Source organism: Selaginella moellendorffii, unplaced genomic scaffold, assembly GCF_000143415.4.
Source record: "Selaginella moellendorffii unplaced genomic scaffold, v1.0 SELMOscaffold_109, whole genome shotgun sequence".
In the NCBI taxonomy this organism is placed as follows: domain Eukaryota; kingdom Viridiplantae; phylum Streptophyta; class Lycopodiopsida; order Selaginellales; family Selaginellaceae; genus Selaginella; species Selaginella moellendorffii.
This window is the reverse complement of record NW_003314370.1, coordinates 182,669-198,400: the sequence shown is the minus strand read 5'-3', so window position 1 is coordinate 198,400 and position 15,732 is coordinate 182,669. Positions and strand designations below refer to the sequence as shown.

The 15,732-nt window shown below is 48.4% G+C and overlaps 5 protein-coding genes across 7 annotated transcripts; 2 read left to right on the top strand and 3 right to left on the bottom strand.

Moving 5' to 3' along the window:
• Positions 1-2,127: 2,127 nt before the first annotated feature.
• Positions 2,128-3,918, bottom strand: LOC9631538 (DEAD-box ATP-dependent RNA helicase 36). The gene is made up of 5 exons (XM_002990445.2): positions 3,283-3,918; positions 2,888-3,210; positions 2,599-2,802; positions 2,464-2,545; positions 2,128-2,411 (listed from the first exon to the last, which is right to left on the bottom strand). The coding sequence occupies exons 1-5, from the start codon at positions 3,880-3,882 to the stop codon at positions 2,211-2,213; spliced, it is 1,410 nt and encodes a 469-aa protein (XP_002990491.1). The 5' UTR covers positions 3,883-3,918; the 3' UTR covers positions 2,128-2,210.
• A 105-nt stretch (positions 3,919-4,023) lies between these two features.
• Positions 4,024-5,580, bottom strand: LOC9631537 (rhizopine catabolism protein MocA). The gene is made up of 7 exons (XM_002990444.2): positions 5,361-5,580; positions 5,138-5,308; positions 4,918-5,082; positions 4,694-4,858; positions 4,508-4,642; positions 4,342-4,439; positions 4,024-4,275 (listed from the first exon to the last, which is right to left on the bottom strand). The coding sequence occupies exons 1-7, from the start codon at positions 5,553-5,555 to the stop codon at positions 4,083-4,085; spliced, it is 1,122 nt and encodes a 373-aa protein (XP_002990490.1). The 5' UTR covers positions 5,556-5,580; the 3' UTR covers positions 4,024-4,082.
• Positions 5,581-5,636: 56 nt separating this feature from the next.
• LOC9662426 (gamma-soluble NSF attachment protein) lies at positions 5,637-7,319 on the bottom strand. The gene is made up of 9 exons (XM_002990443.2): positions 7,097-7,319; positions 6,966-7,033; positions 6,797-6,881; positions 6,554-6,712; positions 6,357-6,494; positions 6,226-6,304; positions 6,098-6,177; positions 5,906-6,038; positions 5,637-5,851 (listed from the first exon to the last, which is right to left on the bottom strand). Exons 1-9 carry the CDS (start codon positions 7,162-7,164, stop codon positions 5,738-5,740), a joined length of 924 nt encoding a protein of 307 aa, XP_002990489.2. The 5' UTR covers positions 7,165-7,319; the 3' UTR covers positions 5,637-5,737.
• LOC9662425 (pentatricopeptide repeat-containing protein At3g09040, mitochondrial) lies at positions 7,319-10,564 on the top strand. 2 transcript variants are annotated; one of them, XM_024664277.1, is made up of 2 exons: positions 7,319-7,697; positions 7,752-10,564. In XM_024664277.1, the coding sequence occupies exons 1-2, from the start codon at positions 7,350-7,352 to the stop codon at positions 10,551-10,553; spliced, it is 3,150 nt and encodes a 1,049-aa protein (XP_024520045.1). In that variant the 5' UTR covers positions 7,319-7,349; the 3' UTR covers positions 10,554-10,564. The 2 variants fall into 2 exon arrangements, with proteins under 2 accessions (XP_024520045.1, XP_024520046.1); XM_024664278.1 differs by lacking the exon at positions 7,319-7,697 and having other exon boundaries at positions 7,750-7,857; positions 7,995-10,564.
• On the top strand, positions 10,525-12,695 carry LOC9631536 (3-dehydroquinate synthase, chloroplastic). Of its 2 annotated transcripts, XM_024664279.1 has the most exons (9): positions 10,525-10,826; positions 10,912-11,036; positions 11,106-11,256; positions 11,313-11,480; positions 11,537-11,763; positions 11,814-11,937; positions 11,999-12,061; positions 12,116-12,259; positions 12,329-12,695. In XM_024664279.1, the coding sequence occupies exons 1-9, from the start codon at positions 10,563-10,565 to the stop codon at positions 12,458-12,460; spliced, it is 1,398 nt and encodes a 465-aa protein (XP_024520047.1). In that variant the 5' UTR covers positions 10,525-10,562; the 3' UTR covers positions 12,461-12,695. The 2 variants fall into 2 exon arrangements, with proteins under 2 accessions (XP_024520047.1, XP_002990549.2); XM_002990503.2 differs by having other exon boundaries at positions 10,617-11,036.
• Positions 12,696-15,732: the final 3,037 nt, after the last annotated feature.

Below are 15,732 nucleotides of genomic sequence, written 5' to 3'. Positions count from 1 at the left end.
GTTGGAAAAGGGAAGAACAGAACAAGACAGAAATATAAGAGCAAATAGTGGGGGAACAAAAGTAATGGAAGCAGAGGTAGAAATAGAGGGATGAAGAGGTACGGAAGTGAGAGGAATGGATGAAACATAAAGAAATATGAGACAAGGGGGAGAAGCCTCAAAGTCACACTTGGCATGATTGCGCTGCAACCAATCCATACTAAGAATAAGGTCAAAAGCTTGACTCGGCACCACCCGCAAAAGCTCAAAATTGCCCACACACACAACCAAGTCCGCCTCATCCCGTGCACATGCACGTTGCCATAAAGAATGAAAATTGGTTCCGCCGCATGACGCAAGTGTAGATGGCAACGTGTGGCAACAGATCGAGCAATAGAAGATAAACTCGAACTTGTATCAACCAACACGGAGAGAATAATAGGAGACCTCTTGTTATAAAAATGAGCTTGGAAAGTAAACACTGGATGAACCGGTGCCGAGTGAACCCCTTGATGATACTCCCAAAAGAAAGATGGAAGGGTCATTGACTTATTCGCGCAAGGTCCCTCCGTTACTCACATGATTCCTTGTTTTCTGGATGCATCTCGGTGTCCAAACCTTCCACTATAGCAGCATCAACGGGACGTTGCTGACACCAAGGTCTCCAGCCAAGAAATGGAGGTTGCCAATCTGGAAAATGCCGACAATGCTGATAAGTATGACTAACTTCATCACACACCCAGCAACGAACATCACGGCCACGACCATGTCCTCACCCTTGTCCTTGGACTCAAGCAGCAGCAGCATCAACCTCCATTAGAACAGGACCATCACCCATAGGAAGTGGGGCTGAAGGACGTGCAGCGAGAAGTGGAAGAGGCAATGTCTCATAACATTGTGCCAAGCGAAGAGCATCATCAAGGGTGGCGGGAGCAAGTGCATGCACAAGTCCGACAAAATCTTGACGAAATGCTGGCCACAACATTCCAAGCTTAATCCGCTCCGACATATTTGTCTCCGCACAAAGCAAAAGACTTCGGAAACGAATGCCAAATTGCATCACTGTCTCAAATGGCCATTGGTGAAGACGATGCAATTGTTAGAAGGTATCATCACAATCATTGGCATGTTCAAAAGCACGTTTGAAGATGTCTGGGAGAACATTCCAATCTCCACGAGTGGCTGCGCTCAAACTATTGTACCACTGCAACGCCGTCCTTTTGAGATACGTGGGAAACTCATGTAAACGTCGAGCATCATCCCAAAAATGATATGTGGCAATCACCGTGAAGTGATCGAACCAATGGTACACATCATCCCTAGGATTCCCGCGAAAGAATTCCGGCCGAACGTAAGGATTGGCACCAAGAGCAGGAGAAGTTGTACCACATGCCGTGAATGCCACCATCAATTAAGTTTGGTTGTTCAATTACAAATGCATAACATCAAACAATTGTATCTACTACTGCTCTAGAGTTAAAGGAGGAGATTGTTAATTTGCCATAAAGACGAACAAAGAAAGAGCAAAAGAAGAAAAATGACAAAAAGCTAAAAGGAAATTGTAGATCTAGACAATTGAAAAAGCTAGATCTAAACCAAAATCCTAAGAAGAAAGAACAAAAAAAAGGAGATGGGAAAAGTTAGATTTAGACAATGCAAAAGTTAAATCTAAACCAAAATCCCAAATCCAAGCACTCTTCAGCGATAATCAAAAGTGCCCCTCAACTCCACCAATGTTAGTGCTTGGAATATGAAAAGGGAATACAGAAAATATGCATATTAATTAACCCAAAAACTGTAATTTATATACAAGAGCAAATAGTCTAGATTAAAACTAATCCGACAGCTACCAAAATCCCACTACAATAATATTAGGATATAGCATCATAGCCGTAAATTTGGCCCTCACAATATTAATTTTATTATAAAACATTTATTGACAAATACAAATTTGTAAAATAAGAAATAAGAACCAACATTGTGTCGTGGACGTCCATGACCACCAAATGGATTCCCTGCAAAAGCCACAGCATGGCATGAGACCCATCAACGAAGTCAGGCTTCTCTCCATCTCTAGCCTCGGTGAGGGTCAATGGAGCTCCATAACATTGGCTCTGGAGCAGCATGGTAGATCTACTGGGACAGTCAGGCCGGAAGTAAGCAAATTAACGATGGCATCGTGGTCACGAAACAAGGTATTTTCTTTTCTTAAGCCTACCTTAACCGCTAGCTCATGCTCGAGACTTAACTTTCATCTTCTTACGGGCATCCATTTTCTCTTGGATGCCGCTATCTTCCATTTTCATGATTGCAACTCGTTTTGCTTTGTAGACCTTGGTAATGTTCTTCAGCACGTCCGCTTCACTGACTTCGTATTCCTCCAGCTTCTTCCCGAGAAAGGACTCCACTTCGTGTACCAGCTCAACGTCAAGCTGCGCAAACCGAGCAATTAAACTCCAGGCGACCAGAAAAGCAAATCCAAACCTCGGTTACAAGAGAGATCGCACGTCCACCACGCCCAGCACGCGCAGTTCGTCCGACTCTATGGACGTAATCCTTAGTAAACCTGCAAGACATACGAGCTTCAGCGATGAGCAGCGATCAAGGAGAGAAAAGAACCTCGGAATATCGTAATTCACAACTAGATCCACGGTTGGAATGTCCAGGCCTCGACTGGCAACATCGGTTGCAATCAGGATTGTTGCCTGCCCGGATTTGAACTGATTCAGAGCCGCCAATCGCTGGGGCTGCGTCTTCACTGAATGTAGAGCCACGGCAGAGATGCCAAGCTCGTCCAGTATCAAGCTTAGTAAATGGCACGTCCTGCGAGAGAGAAAAAAAAATTCCACAAAGTGAAAACCCAATGCTAGAACTTAAACGAATCTTTTTTTTTATTTTTTATGCGTACCTGCAGCGGGACACAAAGATGATAACCGAGCGTATGTCTTCCAGTTCGAGGTTCTCCAGAAGATACGTGAGATAGACGTTCTTTACCTTCCCCGGCATGAAAATATACCTTTGGTCGAGAGACTCCACAGTCTTGAGCCCCTCGTATGCCTGGTAGAAGAAGGCCCTGTGGCCAAACAGGTCTCGCAGCGCCTGAAGATCCCCAGTCATGGTGGCCGAGAAGAGCAGTGTTTGGCGCTGCTTGGAGATGCCATCGAAAATGGTCTGCAGCTCGTCTTGGAACCCGCGATCAAGCAGCAAGTCTGCCTCATCAAGCACCAAAAACTGGAATGAGAGAAAGAATGAAAGCCGTGAAAGGAGATGAAAAGAAAAAAGTGAAATGAGCTGAGCTCTCACCTTCGTTTTGGAGAAGGCGGCAGCGATGTCTGGATCACTGCCAATATGAGCTTTGATCCTTCCCGGCGTCGCGATCACAACGTGAGGCCTTTCCATCAAAATCTGTGCTTGCGTGGTCATGTCCATGCCACCCACAACCACAGCACAGCGCAAATGAACTCCAGCGCCCAGCGCCTTGAACTGATCGGAGATTTGGAAGGCGAGCTCGCGAGTGGGGGTCATGACGAGCGCAAAGATCCCGTATGGGTTCTCTCCCAGCCGCTGGAGAATCGGCAGCGCAAATGCGGCCGTCTTGCCACTTCCAGTCTGCGCCATGCCCAAGACATCCTTTCCCTTGAGAATCTGCGGCACACAAGCCCTCTGGACCGGCGTGGGATGGCGCATACCTAGCTCCTTGCAGGCGCCGACGAGCCATTCCGCCACCCCCAGCTCCTCAAACGATCCACCACCGCCGCCGCCCTCTGGAGCATCCGATTCCTTGCAAATCTCGGTGGAACGCGCATTGCCATCATCTGGGCGTTCTGCTGCTGGCACCGGATCGCCGCGCTTGCGCTTCTTCTTCTTCAGTGCCGCCCTGGAGAAGAGAGGCGGTCCCTCCATCAAGAACCCTAAATCTTTTTTTTAAGTGATCAAACACTCCTTTTAAGTTTTAGTTGCATTTCCTAGATTTCTTTTTGGAAAGAGCTGCAAACTCCTAGAAGGCATCCAAGTAGCTTCTTGTAGCTCCATCGCACCTCAACCTGAATGAAACGTTCATGGCTTATTTGGATTGAAAATTAACAAGGTAAAACATCCCCTGCTCAAAACACTTTGATTTCTTCCATGGAGACTGCCCTTCCTAGCTCGATGGATTTTTGCGCCGCGACGCCGATGGCCACCGAGAGGAGTCCATCGTCCAGGCTCACAGCAGGTGGTTTCTTGCCGTGGGACTTTATCGCAGCTAGGAATTCCAGGTGCTCCAAGTAGCTTGAGCCGTGATGAAGGCCCTCGTATCTGTGTGAGCAGCGAACGGCTGTGAGTGAGCTCAATGCGTACAAAAAGAAAAAACTAGATTTTTACCTGACTCTGCTGTTGAAGACTTTGATGGTTTCTACGTTTTGCCTGCCGCCGCTCCTGCTCCCGATCCGGACAGTGTTGTCTGGAACGAATGCTTCCACCTTGTAGAGGAATGGTTTTCTTCTTGTAAACTTTGAGGAAAAGGAAAGCTATAGCGAAAAACTAGTACCTTGCCAGCGTTTCCAGTCACGCAAATCTCTTGCTCGTTCTGGCCGCCTTCGGCAAACATGCAAAGATCCAGCATGCTCCGTGCGCCGCTGCTGTAGTCGACAATCACGTAGGCGTTGTCAATGATATCTGGAACCTGTTCACGGTGTGTCAGGAAGGGCGGGGCAAAAATGAAGTTTTTCGGTACCTTGCCATCGTAGACTTCATCCAAGTGATTTACATCTTGACCTCCGGAGGCCATCACGCGAACTGGCTGGCTTCCTATGATGAGATTCATTAAGTCGAAAAAATGGCAGCATTTCTCTACTAATGTTCCACCCGAGTTTTTGTTGAATCGATTCCAGTCATGAACCTGTGAGCATAGCGGCACCATTGTTTATCGGCCACATGCAAGTATAAACAGGAACTTACCTTTACAAGGAACGGAAAGCGGTGCTCACGAATTGCCACCATTTTGACTGTGCCAACTCTCCCCAATTTAACTTCCTTGATCAGCCTTGCAATCGGTGGCATGTATCTGTATTCCAATCCGACTTGCAGCAAGATATCTGGACGACTCTTTGCAGCTTCGAGTACCTAAACAATAGATCGAAGGCAGGAACCAATCAAGCAAAGGAAAACTGATAGAGACCTCCTTGCAATCCGCCACCGTTGTACATAGTGGCTTCTCCACCAAAACGTGATGCGTCCTGTGGTGGCTCAAAATGTCCAAAAGGATCCTCGCGTGCGTCATGTTGGGTGTAGAAACAATCACAACATCACAGCCTCCACTGTCGAGTAATGCCTTGTGATCCTCGAACACCTGAACCCGTACTTCTCATGAGAGCAAAAGAGAGAAAGAAAACCATTTTCACCTGAAGAGTGTGCCCTCTCTGAATAGAATTCGCAATCTTCACAGCGGCTTGCCTGGACGGCTCGAAAGGATCGGCGATTGCCACAACTTCAGCCCCTTCCACCACTGCCAAGTTGAGTATATGCTCTCGTCCCATCATCCCGACCCCAATGATACCATACTTGATCACGCCTGGCGTCTCACACCATGCCGCCATCTCGAAAACCTTTCTCCTGACCAGGTACAATGAATGTTCTTCCAAGAAAATGGCATATTTTTCTCACTTATGCTTATCCGCTTATTATAACTTTTTACTTTGATCACCGTTTTGGAAAAAACCTCTGTATATGAGAAAACGCAAGCTGTTACAATGAAACTGAAGCACTCACGTTTACGAGGCTATGTCAAATCGTCTTCTTCCAATCCTTCTGCTGCTGCCTCTCCTCCCGCGCCACTAGATTCCGCTAAGTGCGATATATCACCGACGGGAAGCTGTTTTGCGAGCCGGATGATCTACGCAAGTACAAAAAGGTAAAGGATCAGTGGAGATTGTAAAGTTTACAGTACCATGTGATCCAAATGATTTATAACACCGCTCGATTTTACGACGTGCTTCACTTCCTCTGGGTTTCCTTCCCGGTATGCGTTTAGCAGCTGCTCCGCAAACCTGTTTTGTTCGCTTTGGAAATATGCATCTATCCTGCAAAACGAGGAGATTCGAGCGGTTGGTTCTTTCCCGAGAATCGCCACTGTACTTACATGGATAGATCATTTTGACATTGCTCGGCCTGCTTGAAGTCTTGAGCGTACAAGTAGACGATAACAGCACCCACGCATGTCTAAAAACACAAAGGCTGAATCTAAGAAATCAAGAAAGGCAAACATACCTTGCATTGCGTCGATGTCGCTTTGCATTTATCAGCGGATTGGCCCCATCTTAGCAACATAGTTGCAGCATCTGTATACCTGAGATTGCAAGTCTTTTGTTCAGGAAAACTAAGCCACACAGTGATCATACCTCTGCAGCTTTATGTACAAACTTGTTGCAGAACGATATGTATCAAACGCCATTTGCTCTCGTTGCTCCTCCTCAAAAATCCCAACCGCTTCAAGGTACATCTTCACGGCTTCGTCAGGCAAGCCATCCTCCAAAGCTCTGGAATTACCGATCCAAAAACTATTAAGAACCAGCATTTTAGAGTTTGATGTGAGTACCTTCCACCCCTCGAGAGTGCTTCCGCTGCCGGCTGAGGCTTTCCAGATTCTATGTAGAGCTCACTCGCTCTTCTGAAAAAGTCCGCCACCTCGTTCCATAATCCAAGCTCTTTCGCGAGAGCTCCAGCGCTTTCCATATGCTTTCCCGCGTGCCAAGGCCTTTCCGAGTTTCCTAAGCGTCAAGGATGACAAAGGGATATCATAGAAGAAAACGAACTCTCGAGGAGTAAGTTTTTTGGATACGAAGCAAGACGCTCTTGTCCCATTGCTGCTCTCTCATGCGCTTCCTTGGCCTTCTCAGTCTTCTTGGCAATCTTGAACAGATTCGCTACCAGCAAGAGGAAGAAGAAGAATTAAACATAGATCACAAAAATGTGGGTAAGAAGCTCTAGTTCTCTAGCTATGGTCTCACCGGCTTGTTCGTAATACGGGGTCGCTCGAGCCCAATCCGATGTCCATCGCGTCAAGCTCAGCTTCGTCCTGCCGATCAAGCACGAGAAAATTTAGGTCCGGGAATCGCTCGAGGAAGAAGGAAGCACTCACAGCTTGTCGCCCTTGCGCATCATCCTGTCCGGATCATTCTCCTTATCGCGGTGCTTGATGTCTCCCATGGCCACAAGATCGAGATCCCCGCAAGAGAGCTTCCAATCACGCCGAGTAGAGCGCCGATCCGCGACGCATTCTAGCGCGAGCAAGAAGAAAGCCCTAGGAGGAGAAGAAAGAGATTTTAGGTCATATTGGGAGAGAAGAATGCGCTTCTGGGATCGCCGCGCCTCGGCCTGGATCGTCTAGATCGATGCAAGAATCGGCACTGTTGAAGCTCCAGCAGCGCTCGGGTGTGATCGCACTCAACAAGATCGCCGCAGCGTATGCCCACGCTGGGCATCTGGCCGAGTCGATCGAATCCCTGGAGAGAATGCGCGAGGAGGGCCTGGCGCCTGACAGGGGCACATTCCTGGCGCTGCTGGGCCTGTGTGCTAAGAAATCCGCAATCGCCGAAGGGAGATTCGTCCATTCCAGGGTCGAGGCGAGCGAATTTCGTCGCGACGATCTCGTCCAGAACGCCACGATCCACATGTATGGCAAATGCGGCTGTGTGGAGGATGCGGTGACGGTGTTCCAAAGCTTGGATCATCCCTCACAGGTATCGTGGAATTCTCTTCTCGCTGCTTTCGCTAGAGATGGCCAGTTCCAGCAGGCTTTCCAAATTTTCCAGAGGATGAAGCTCCAGGGGCTAGCTCCGGACAGGATCACGTTCGTCACGGTGCTGGATGGATGCACTGCCACTGGCGATCTCTCTCGAGGTAAGCTTCTTCACGGCTTTGTTCTTGAGGCTGGGCTTGAGAGGAATGTGATGGTTGGAACTTCTTTGATAAAAATGTATGGAAAATGTGGTTGTGTGGAGGATGCTAGAAGAGTCTTTGACAAGCTTGCACTGCAGGACGTTGTCTCGTGGACCTCGATGATCATGACTTACGTCCAGCATGATCGGTGTGTGGAAGCTCTCGAGCTCTTCCATCGAATGAGACCATCGGGAGTTCTTCCCAACAGGATCACGTATGCTACAGCCATCAGCGCTTGCGCTCACGTCGAGTCTATGGCCGATGGTAAGCTCATTCACTCGCAGGTTTTGGAAGATGGTTTTGAGTCGGATGTTGTTGTCAGCTGTGCGATCGTCAACATGTATGGGAAGTGCGGAAGTCTCGAGGATGCTCGAGAGGTTTTCGAGAGAATGCCTCATCCCAACACGGTCTCCTGGAACGCCATTGTAGCAGCTTGCACGCAGCATGGTTGTTGTGTGGAGGCACTCTGGTACTTCCAACGCATGCAGCTTCAAGGTGTCAGGCCAGATAAGATTGCCTTCGTTACCATCTTGACTGCCTGTTCTGATTCTCTTCTCTTACACGCAGCCAGGGCCATCCACGCTCAGATTTTTGAAACGGGACTTGATCGAGGTGACGATGCTGTAATCACCGCTTTGCTCAACGTATACTCCAAGTGTGGGAGCTTAGAGGACACACGCTTCACGTTTGAAAGAATTGGAGACTGGAAGACTGTGAACTCGTACACGAGGATGGTCGGGGTTTATGTCCAGCATGGATTCTGGGAGGAAGCTTTCAAGCTCTTCCGAGAGATGCAGCTGGAGGGGAGTACTCCGGACAAGGTCACCTTCATCACTATCCTCAACGCTTGCTCCAGTCCGGCTACTCTAACTTTCGGCGAGCTTCTTTACGAGTGCATTCTTCAGTGTGGCTACGACACGCACTTGATCGTCGGCAACTGCATCATGACGATGTATAGCAGCTGTGGGAGAATCGACAATGCAGCAGCATTTTTCAGCACCATGGTCGAAAGGGACGCTATCTCCTGGAACACCATTATATCAGGACACGCACAGGCTGGTTTTTGCGACGAGGCAGTCCACCTTTTCAGAAGGATGCTGGCCGAAGGGATCACTCCTGACAAGTTCACGTTCATCAGCATCATTGACGGAACTGCTCGGATGCAAGAAGCCAAAATTTTGAGCGAGCTGATGGTTGAAAGTGGAGTGGAGCTGGACGTGTTTCTCGTCTCAGCTCTCATCAACATGCACAGCAGATATGGCAACGTTCGAGAAGCTCGTTCACTCTTCGACGACATGAAAGACAGGGACATAGTTATGTGGACTTCGATAATCTCGTCCTACGTCCAGCATGGGAGCAGCGACGACGCTCTCGGTTGCACGCGACTTATGAGACTCGAGGGGCTCATGGGGAACGATTTTACGCTGGTCACAGCTCTCAACGCTTGCGCCAGCTTGACAGCACTATCAGAAGGCAAGCTTATCCATTCTCACGCGATCGAGCGGGGCTTCGCGGCGAGCCCGGCAGTCGGGAACGCTCTTATCAACATGTACGCGAAGTGTGGCTGCCTCGAAGAAGCAGACCTGGTTTTCCACCAGTGCGGCAAAAATCTGGTTTCCTGGAACACCATCGCTGCTGCTTACGTTCAACGCGACAAGTGGAGAGAAGCTCTCCAGTTATTCCAAGAGATGCAGCTCGAGGGCCTGAAAGCAGACAAGGTAAGCTTCGTGACAGTTCTCAACGGGTGTTCGAGTGCCAGCGAAGGAAGCAAGATCCACAACATTCTCTTAGAGACAGGGATGGAGTCGGATCACATCGTCAGCACGGCACTATTAAACATGTACACGGCAAGCAAGAGCCTGGACGAGGCAAGCAGGATTTTCAGCAGGATGGAGTTTCGAGACATCGTCTCCTGGAACGCGATGATAGCAGGGAAAGCCGAGCACGGGCTGAGCAGGGAAGCCATCCAGATGTTCCAGAGAATGCAGCTGGAAGGCGTGGCGCCGGACAAGATCAGCTTCGTCACGGTGCTCAACGCCTTCTCCGGATCGTCGCCGTCCTCGCTCAAGCAAGCCAGGCTGGTGGAGAAACTTATCAGCGATCAAGGATACGAGACGGACACCATCGTCGGCAACGCGATCGTCAGCATGTTTGGCCGCTCGGGAAGGCTGGCCGAGGCAAGGCGAGCTTTCGAGAGGATCCGCGAGCGAGACGCTGCGTCGTGGAACGTGATCGTCACAGCCCACGCTCAGCACGGCGAAGTCGAGCAGGCTCTCAAGCTCTTCCGGAGAATGCAGCAAGAGAGCTCCAGGCCGGACAGCATCACGCTCGTCAGCGTTCTCTCGGCGTGCAGCCATGGTGGCCTGATCGAGGAAGGCTACTACCACTTCACGTCCATGGGCAGAGAGTTTGGGATCGCTGGCAGCCAGGAACACTACGGCTGCGTCGTGGATCTGCTCGCGCGAGCCGGGAGGCTGGATCAAGCGGAAGAACTCCTGCGAAAGATGCCAGTCCCGGCGAGCTACGTGCTGTGGATGACGCTCCTCAGCGCTTGCAAGGTCCAGGGCGATGAGAAGAGGGCCAAGAGAGTGGCGGAGAGGGTCATGGAGCTGGATCCTCGCCGCCCGGCCGCCTACGTTGTCCTCTCCAGCGTTTGATCATCCGCAATGACGTGGCTGACACATCGGCTAAGAAGTCCAGGTGGCCAGGTGAGCTGGCCACCTAGCGGTCAGCATTGGAGGCTTTGCGGGAGCAAACAAAAGGAAATACGAGCGCCTAGGTTTGGAGGAGGCAGGAGGAGCTATGGCGGCAGCGCTAGCGCCCGCGGCATTGATCCGAGGAGCTGCCACCACGGCGAGCGATGGCCCATTCGCGGCGGCGACGTCGTCGTCCTCCTCGGCTTTGTTTGCCGCGAGATCGTCGTCTTCCAGGTTCGCGCAATTCGCACTGCGGTGCTCCTCCGCCGCGGGGGTTGGCTGTGGCCGGAGGGCTGTGCTCAAGGTAGCAGCTGCACAGGTGCTCCAAGATGTGCATTTGAGCGAGGAGGCGAGAATGGAGGTCGTGGATGTGGATTTGAGCGATCGCACCTATCCAATCTACATCGGATCTGGTCTTCTAGACAAGCCAGAGCTTCTCCAGAAGTACGTGAATTCTCTGTTCTCTCTTTCTCTCTTTCCAGTTCTCTCAGAAAAACCGATCTTTCTCTACAGACATGTGAAAGGAAAGAATGTGTTGGTGGTGACGAACACGACCGTGGCACCATTGTACCTGGAGAAAGTAGTCGGGCTTCTCAAGGCAAATGGTTCCAAGATAAATGTGGAGAGCGTTATCCTGCCGGATGGTGAGAAGTATAAGGACATGGTGCGTGGTTTGGTTGCTCTTTCTCGTTGTTCACCTTCCTTTCCTTCTCTTTCCAGGGAACTTTGATGAAAGTTTTTGACAAAGCGGTGGAGACCAGAATGGATCGAAGGTGTACGTTCGTGGCACTGGGAGGAGGAGTGATTGGAGATATGTGTGGGTTTGCTGCTGCGGCTTTTCTCCGCGGTGTGAATTTTATTCAGATTCCAACGACGCTCATGGCTCAGGTAACTTGTTTTCTAGAACCTAGTTTGTGGAAAGTCACAAGATTTTTCTTTCCCAGGTTGATTCGTCAGTCGGAGGGAAGACCGGTGTAAATCATCCGCTTGGCAAAAATCTCATTGGTGCATTTTACCAGCCTCAGTGCGTGGTTATCGACACGGATACTCTTAGCACGCTTCCAGAGAGAGAGCTCTGTTCTGGAATTGCTGAAGTCGTCAAATATGGTTTGATCAGAGACGCGAAGTTTTTCGAGTGGCAAGAGGAAAACATGGACAAGCTGTTGGCCAGGTGACTTTGTTCTCGATTGGCTACCTCGTTTGTGACATTCAAATCATCAGGGACCCGGATGCTCTTGCTTATGCCATCAAGCGTTCTTGTGAGAACAAGGCAGAGGTTGTATCGCTTGACGAGAAGGAAGCCGGTTTGAGAGCTACATTAAATCTTGGGCATACGTTTGGACATGTAAGCTATCTCTCCCTCGTTTTCTTTTTCTTTCCTTTCGATGCTTAGCTTTTCCTTGCAGGCTATAGAAACAGGAATTGGCTACGGTGGTTGGCTGCACGGAGAAGCCGTAGCTGCTGGCACGGTAATTCCCAAACTTCGATTTATTGCCTCATCATTCATATGTTTATCTTCGCAGGTAATGGCTGCGGATCTCTCATTCCGTCTGGGATGGATAGACGCTTCTCTTCAGTCTCGGATCCTAAACTTGCTAGAGCGTGCGAAAGTTCCAGTGGCACCCCCCAGCACAATGACAGTCGAAAAGTTTCAAAACATAATGGCGGTATGCAGCTTCGTTTTTCTAGAGCACAGCGTTTTTCACCAAGAAGCTTGGTTTTGTTTCTTCGTACAGGTAGACAAGAAGGTTGTGGACGGCGATTTGAGACTCATACTACTCAAAGGCGAGCTTGGAAATTGCGTGTTTACTTCGGCATACGATACCAAAGCTCTTGAAGAAACACTGCATTCCTTTTGTTCCTCATAGATTACTTCGAAGGGCCACACATCGTATGTTTGTTATACACGCAAATTTTGCTGCTATTGTCCCCGTGGAGAAACTCGTTCAAGCTTCTAACCCACGCGTCTTTGACCACTCTCGCGGAGCTCCTTTCGGGGCTACCAATCCTTTTCTTCAAATGGCAGTGAAACAACTTTGATGGCTCGCTATTTACCCATGTTGTTCACATGCTCGTTCTCTGGAATAAAAAAACCAAAAAGTAGCCAAGTTAAAAAAAACTAAAATGTGTGTAGCATGTAGAGTTTAAGGGATCGACATTGTTCTCCAATCGGTTTTCTGGGATCTGCTACCCTCACACGTTTTTCCGTTTCGCCCCCTCTCGATGGCTGTGAAGTCGAGCTCCTCGGGAGGACTAAAGCCAGCTCGGCAGATGCATTCAGTGCTGGGCACTGTTTTGACAAGCAGGATATTGAGTCCGTCTGTGGGACTTTTGTTTCCCCACCGTTTTTTGAGGATGAAGGCTTCTCTTGCTGTACACCACCCTTTGTCATCTCTAACACAAACGTTGCAGATCTGGAAGCTGTTGAGGCAGACACGAAGGGTTTCTTTCTCCTGCCATGCTCACCTATTTCCAAGTCTCCACTCTGGAACCTTTTGTTGCTACTTTCTCCTATCCGGGACTGGATCGTTTCCTGAAGAATGCACATGAAGACCTCGTGGAGGGTGTTGCAGACCATGAGTTGTGGGAGAGGTATGGCAGATAGATAGCACAACAGTGGTATTCACGTGGATCAAAGTTGATCTTCAAGATTTCGACTCTAGTGGAGGTCCTATTATTCCATCTACTTTTCCAGGTATTGCTTCTAGCTTTTATCTTCTTCTTTTTTCTAGTTATGTTTTTAACACATTTTGCACAGGATACCTCGCTGGTATTCACGATGGCGGAAAGAAGCAAGAGGAGCTTCAATTGTGGAATATTGATGCTTACCACAAGTTTGTGCTTCTGCATTTGCCTCCTCTTGGGATACAAGGGCATTCGAGTGGTGGTTGGCCAAGCAAAAAACGAAAATCAGAGTGCAGCTAAGTAGTTATTTCCACGTGGTAGTAATTTTATGGTTCATATATCCTTATGGTGCATGTCTCTACATTGCTTTCATCGTATTGGATAAGACGATGACACTTACTTGTGAGGAAGAGGAGGATAAGTTACCTTGGCGATTGGATTGGATACTGCAAAGAGGGTGCTAGGTCCAGAGGCAAGGTTGTCCAAAGGTGCTGAGCAACAAGTCAAGCAGTAGAGAAGTAACAACAAGCAGCAGAGAAGTATGAAGCCAATGGGAGATTTCGTCAAGATCATACATAGCAAACAGGAATTCCCAGCAAGAGGGCAAGATGCTTGTGGCCAGTAGCAGGTGTAGGAGGTGGCACATCTATGGCCAAGACCATGTAGATTTGCCTCTTCTAGAGCATGGACCTCAAGGGCGTTTGCACGAATCGATTGGTGATCCTAGTGGCAAGATTCATCATAGCAAGTGAGCAAGGAGTGTGTGCAAGCAACCCAAAGACCTAAAGGAAGTTGCTTGATGAGCTTCTCATATGCTTTTCTCATATAAGTTTCTCATGCTTCATCATCTAGGCATGATTCAGGCTTTGATCAGATGCCTGATTGCAAGTGGGAGTGCTAATAGTAGATAATGTAGCATGTAGCAGGCAGTCGCCAGTTCTTTATACATAGTACCTACTGGTTCTAAAGAGTCTTTCTTGTGTGCTGTCTCTCACTTGCTTTCAACAATATTTTGCTCATGCACAAGAACTAAAGAATGTTGGTGTATATTCTAGCTCATTCTAATCTTATTTATAGTTTAATGCTCAATTACTGGACAATAGCACCAATTTAAGGCCAAAGTTTGATTGTATAACTTGTTTCTTAAGATGTTATGATTTTAAGCTAATGTGTAAGATAAAGACTAAACATTTTGTCTGTCAAAAAAGATGATCCAAAACTTTCTTTCGTGGTGCTATTAATATTTTTATTAAGTTTTGGCAAATATTCTCTTAATAAACTGATTGTTATAATAACATATTATTTAAAATACACAAACAAGGTTTTGTAAAACAGAAATTTTTTTTTAACAGATTGGATGGTTAGGATTACTCTGGACGTGGTCACCCTCAACGCTTGATACTCTTTATCTTTTGGTGAGCTTCGAGTGCATTCTTCAGTGTGGCTACCACTCACACTTGATCGTCAGCAATTGCATCATGACGATGTATAGCACCTAGGATGCTGGCCGACTCCTGACAAGTTCACGTTCACCGATGAACATTGGAAGTACCAAATAGTTGTTTTCTAGAACAGTTTATGGAACGTTTCTTCTTCCCAGACGAGACAGTGTGAATCATCCCTTGGCAAAAGCCTCATTGGTGCATTTTACCAGCTTATTGACATGGATTAGCACAGTTCCAGTTAGAGCTCTGTTCTGGGATTGCGGAAGTCGTCAAATATGGTTTGTTCAGAGATGCGAAGTTTTTCGAGTACAAGCCGTTGGCCAGGTGACTTTTTTTTCGATTGGCTCGCTCGTTCGTGACATTCAAATTATCAGGGACCCGAATGGGAAGTGTATTTCCACGAATGAGAAAATGAACTGCACCTCCGGGTGACACTACGACACAATGCTCTAATAATCATGTGGTACATCAGGCAAATGTGACAAAATGTTGCGAGACAAGGCCTCCCCGCCGTCAGGAATATAGAAGTAAGCTCCCGGGAGGTATAAATTCGGCGCAGCATCAGAGCCCTGTACCAGCTTGTTGAAGGACAAATCGGCCACCGAATACTTGAACACATTTCTGTCTCCAGTTATCCAAAAGAGGTCATAGTCATCAGACACCACCTCGGGCAACTCAGGGCTCAGGATGTTGGCTGCGTCTAGCCGCGTCAGAAGCTCCACCACCTTTCCCTTATCAGCCAGTAGCTCATACAGTCTTGGAGTGTCGAATCCCCTGCCCTCTCGTAGCTCTTCTTCCTGGTCAAACACCTTAAGGCTGTACATGAGGGTCTTGCCTCGCCATTCCACCACCTTTTGTTCTGTCCCGAACTCGAATTTGCGGGCAGATTCACGGCTCAGGTGCATCTTGTCCCACACTCCACGCCTCAGATCCAGCTTGTAAATATCATCAAACACGTAGTCATGCCCATGCGTCAACTTTTTGAAGAGCCTGTAGCAGCCGCCCCTGATTAAGACGATATATATAGCTAATAGTAGATAATGTAGCATGTAGCAAGTAGTCCCCAATTC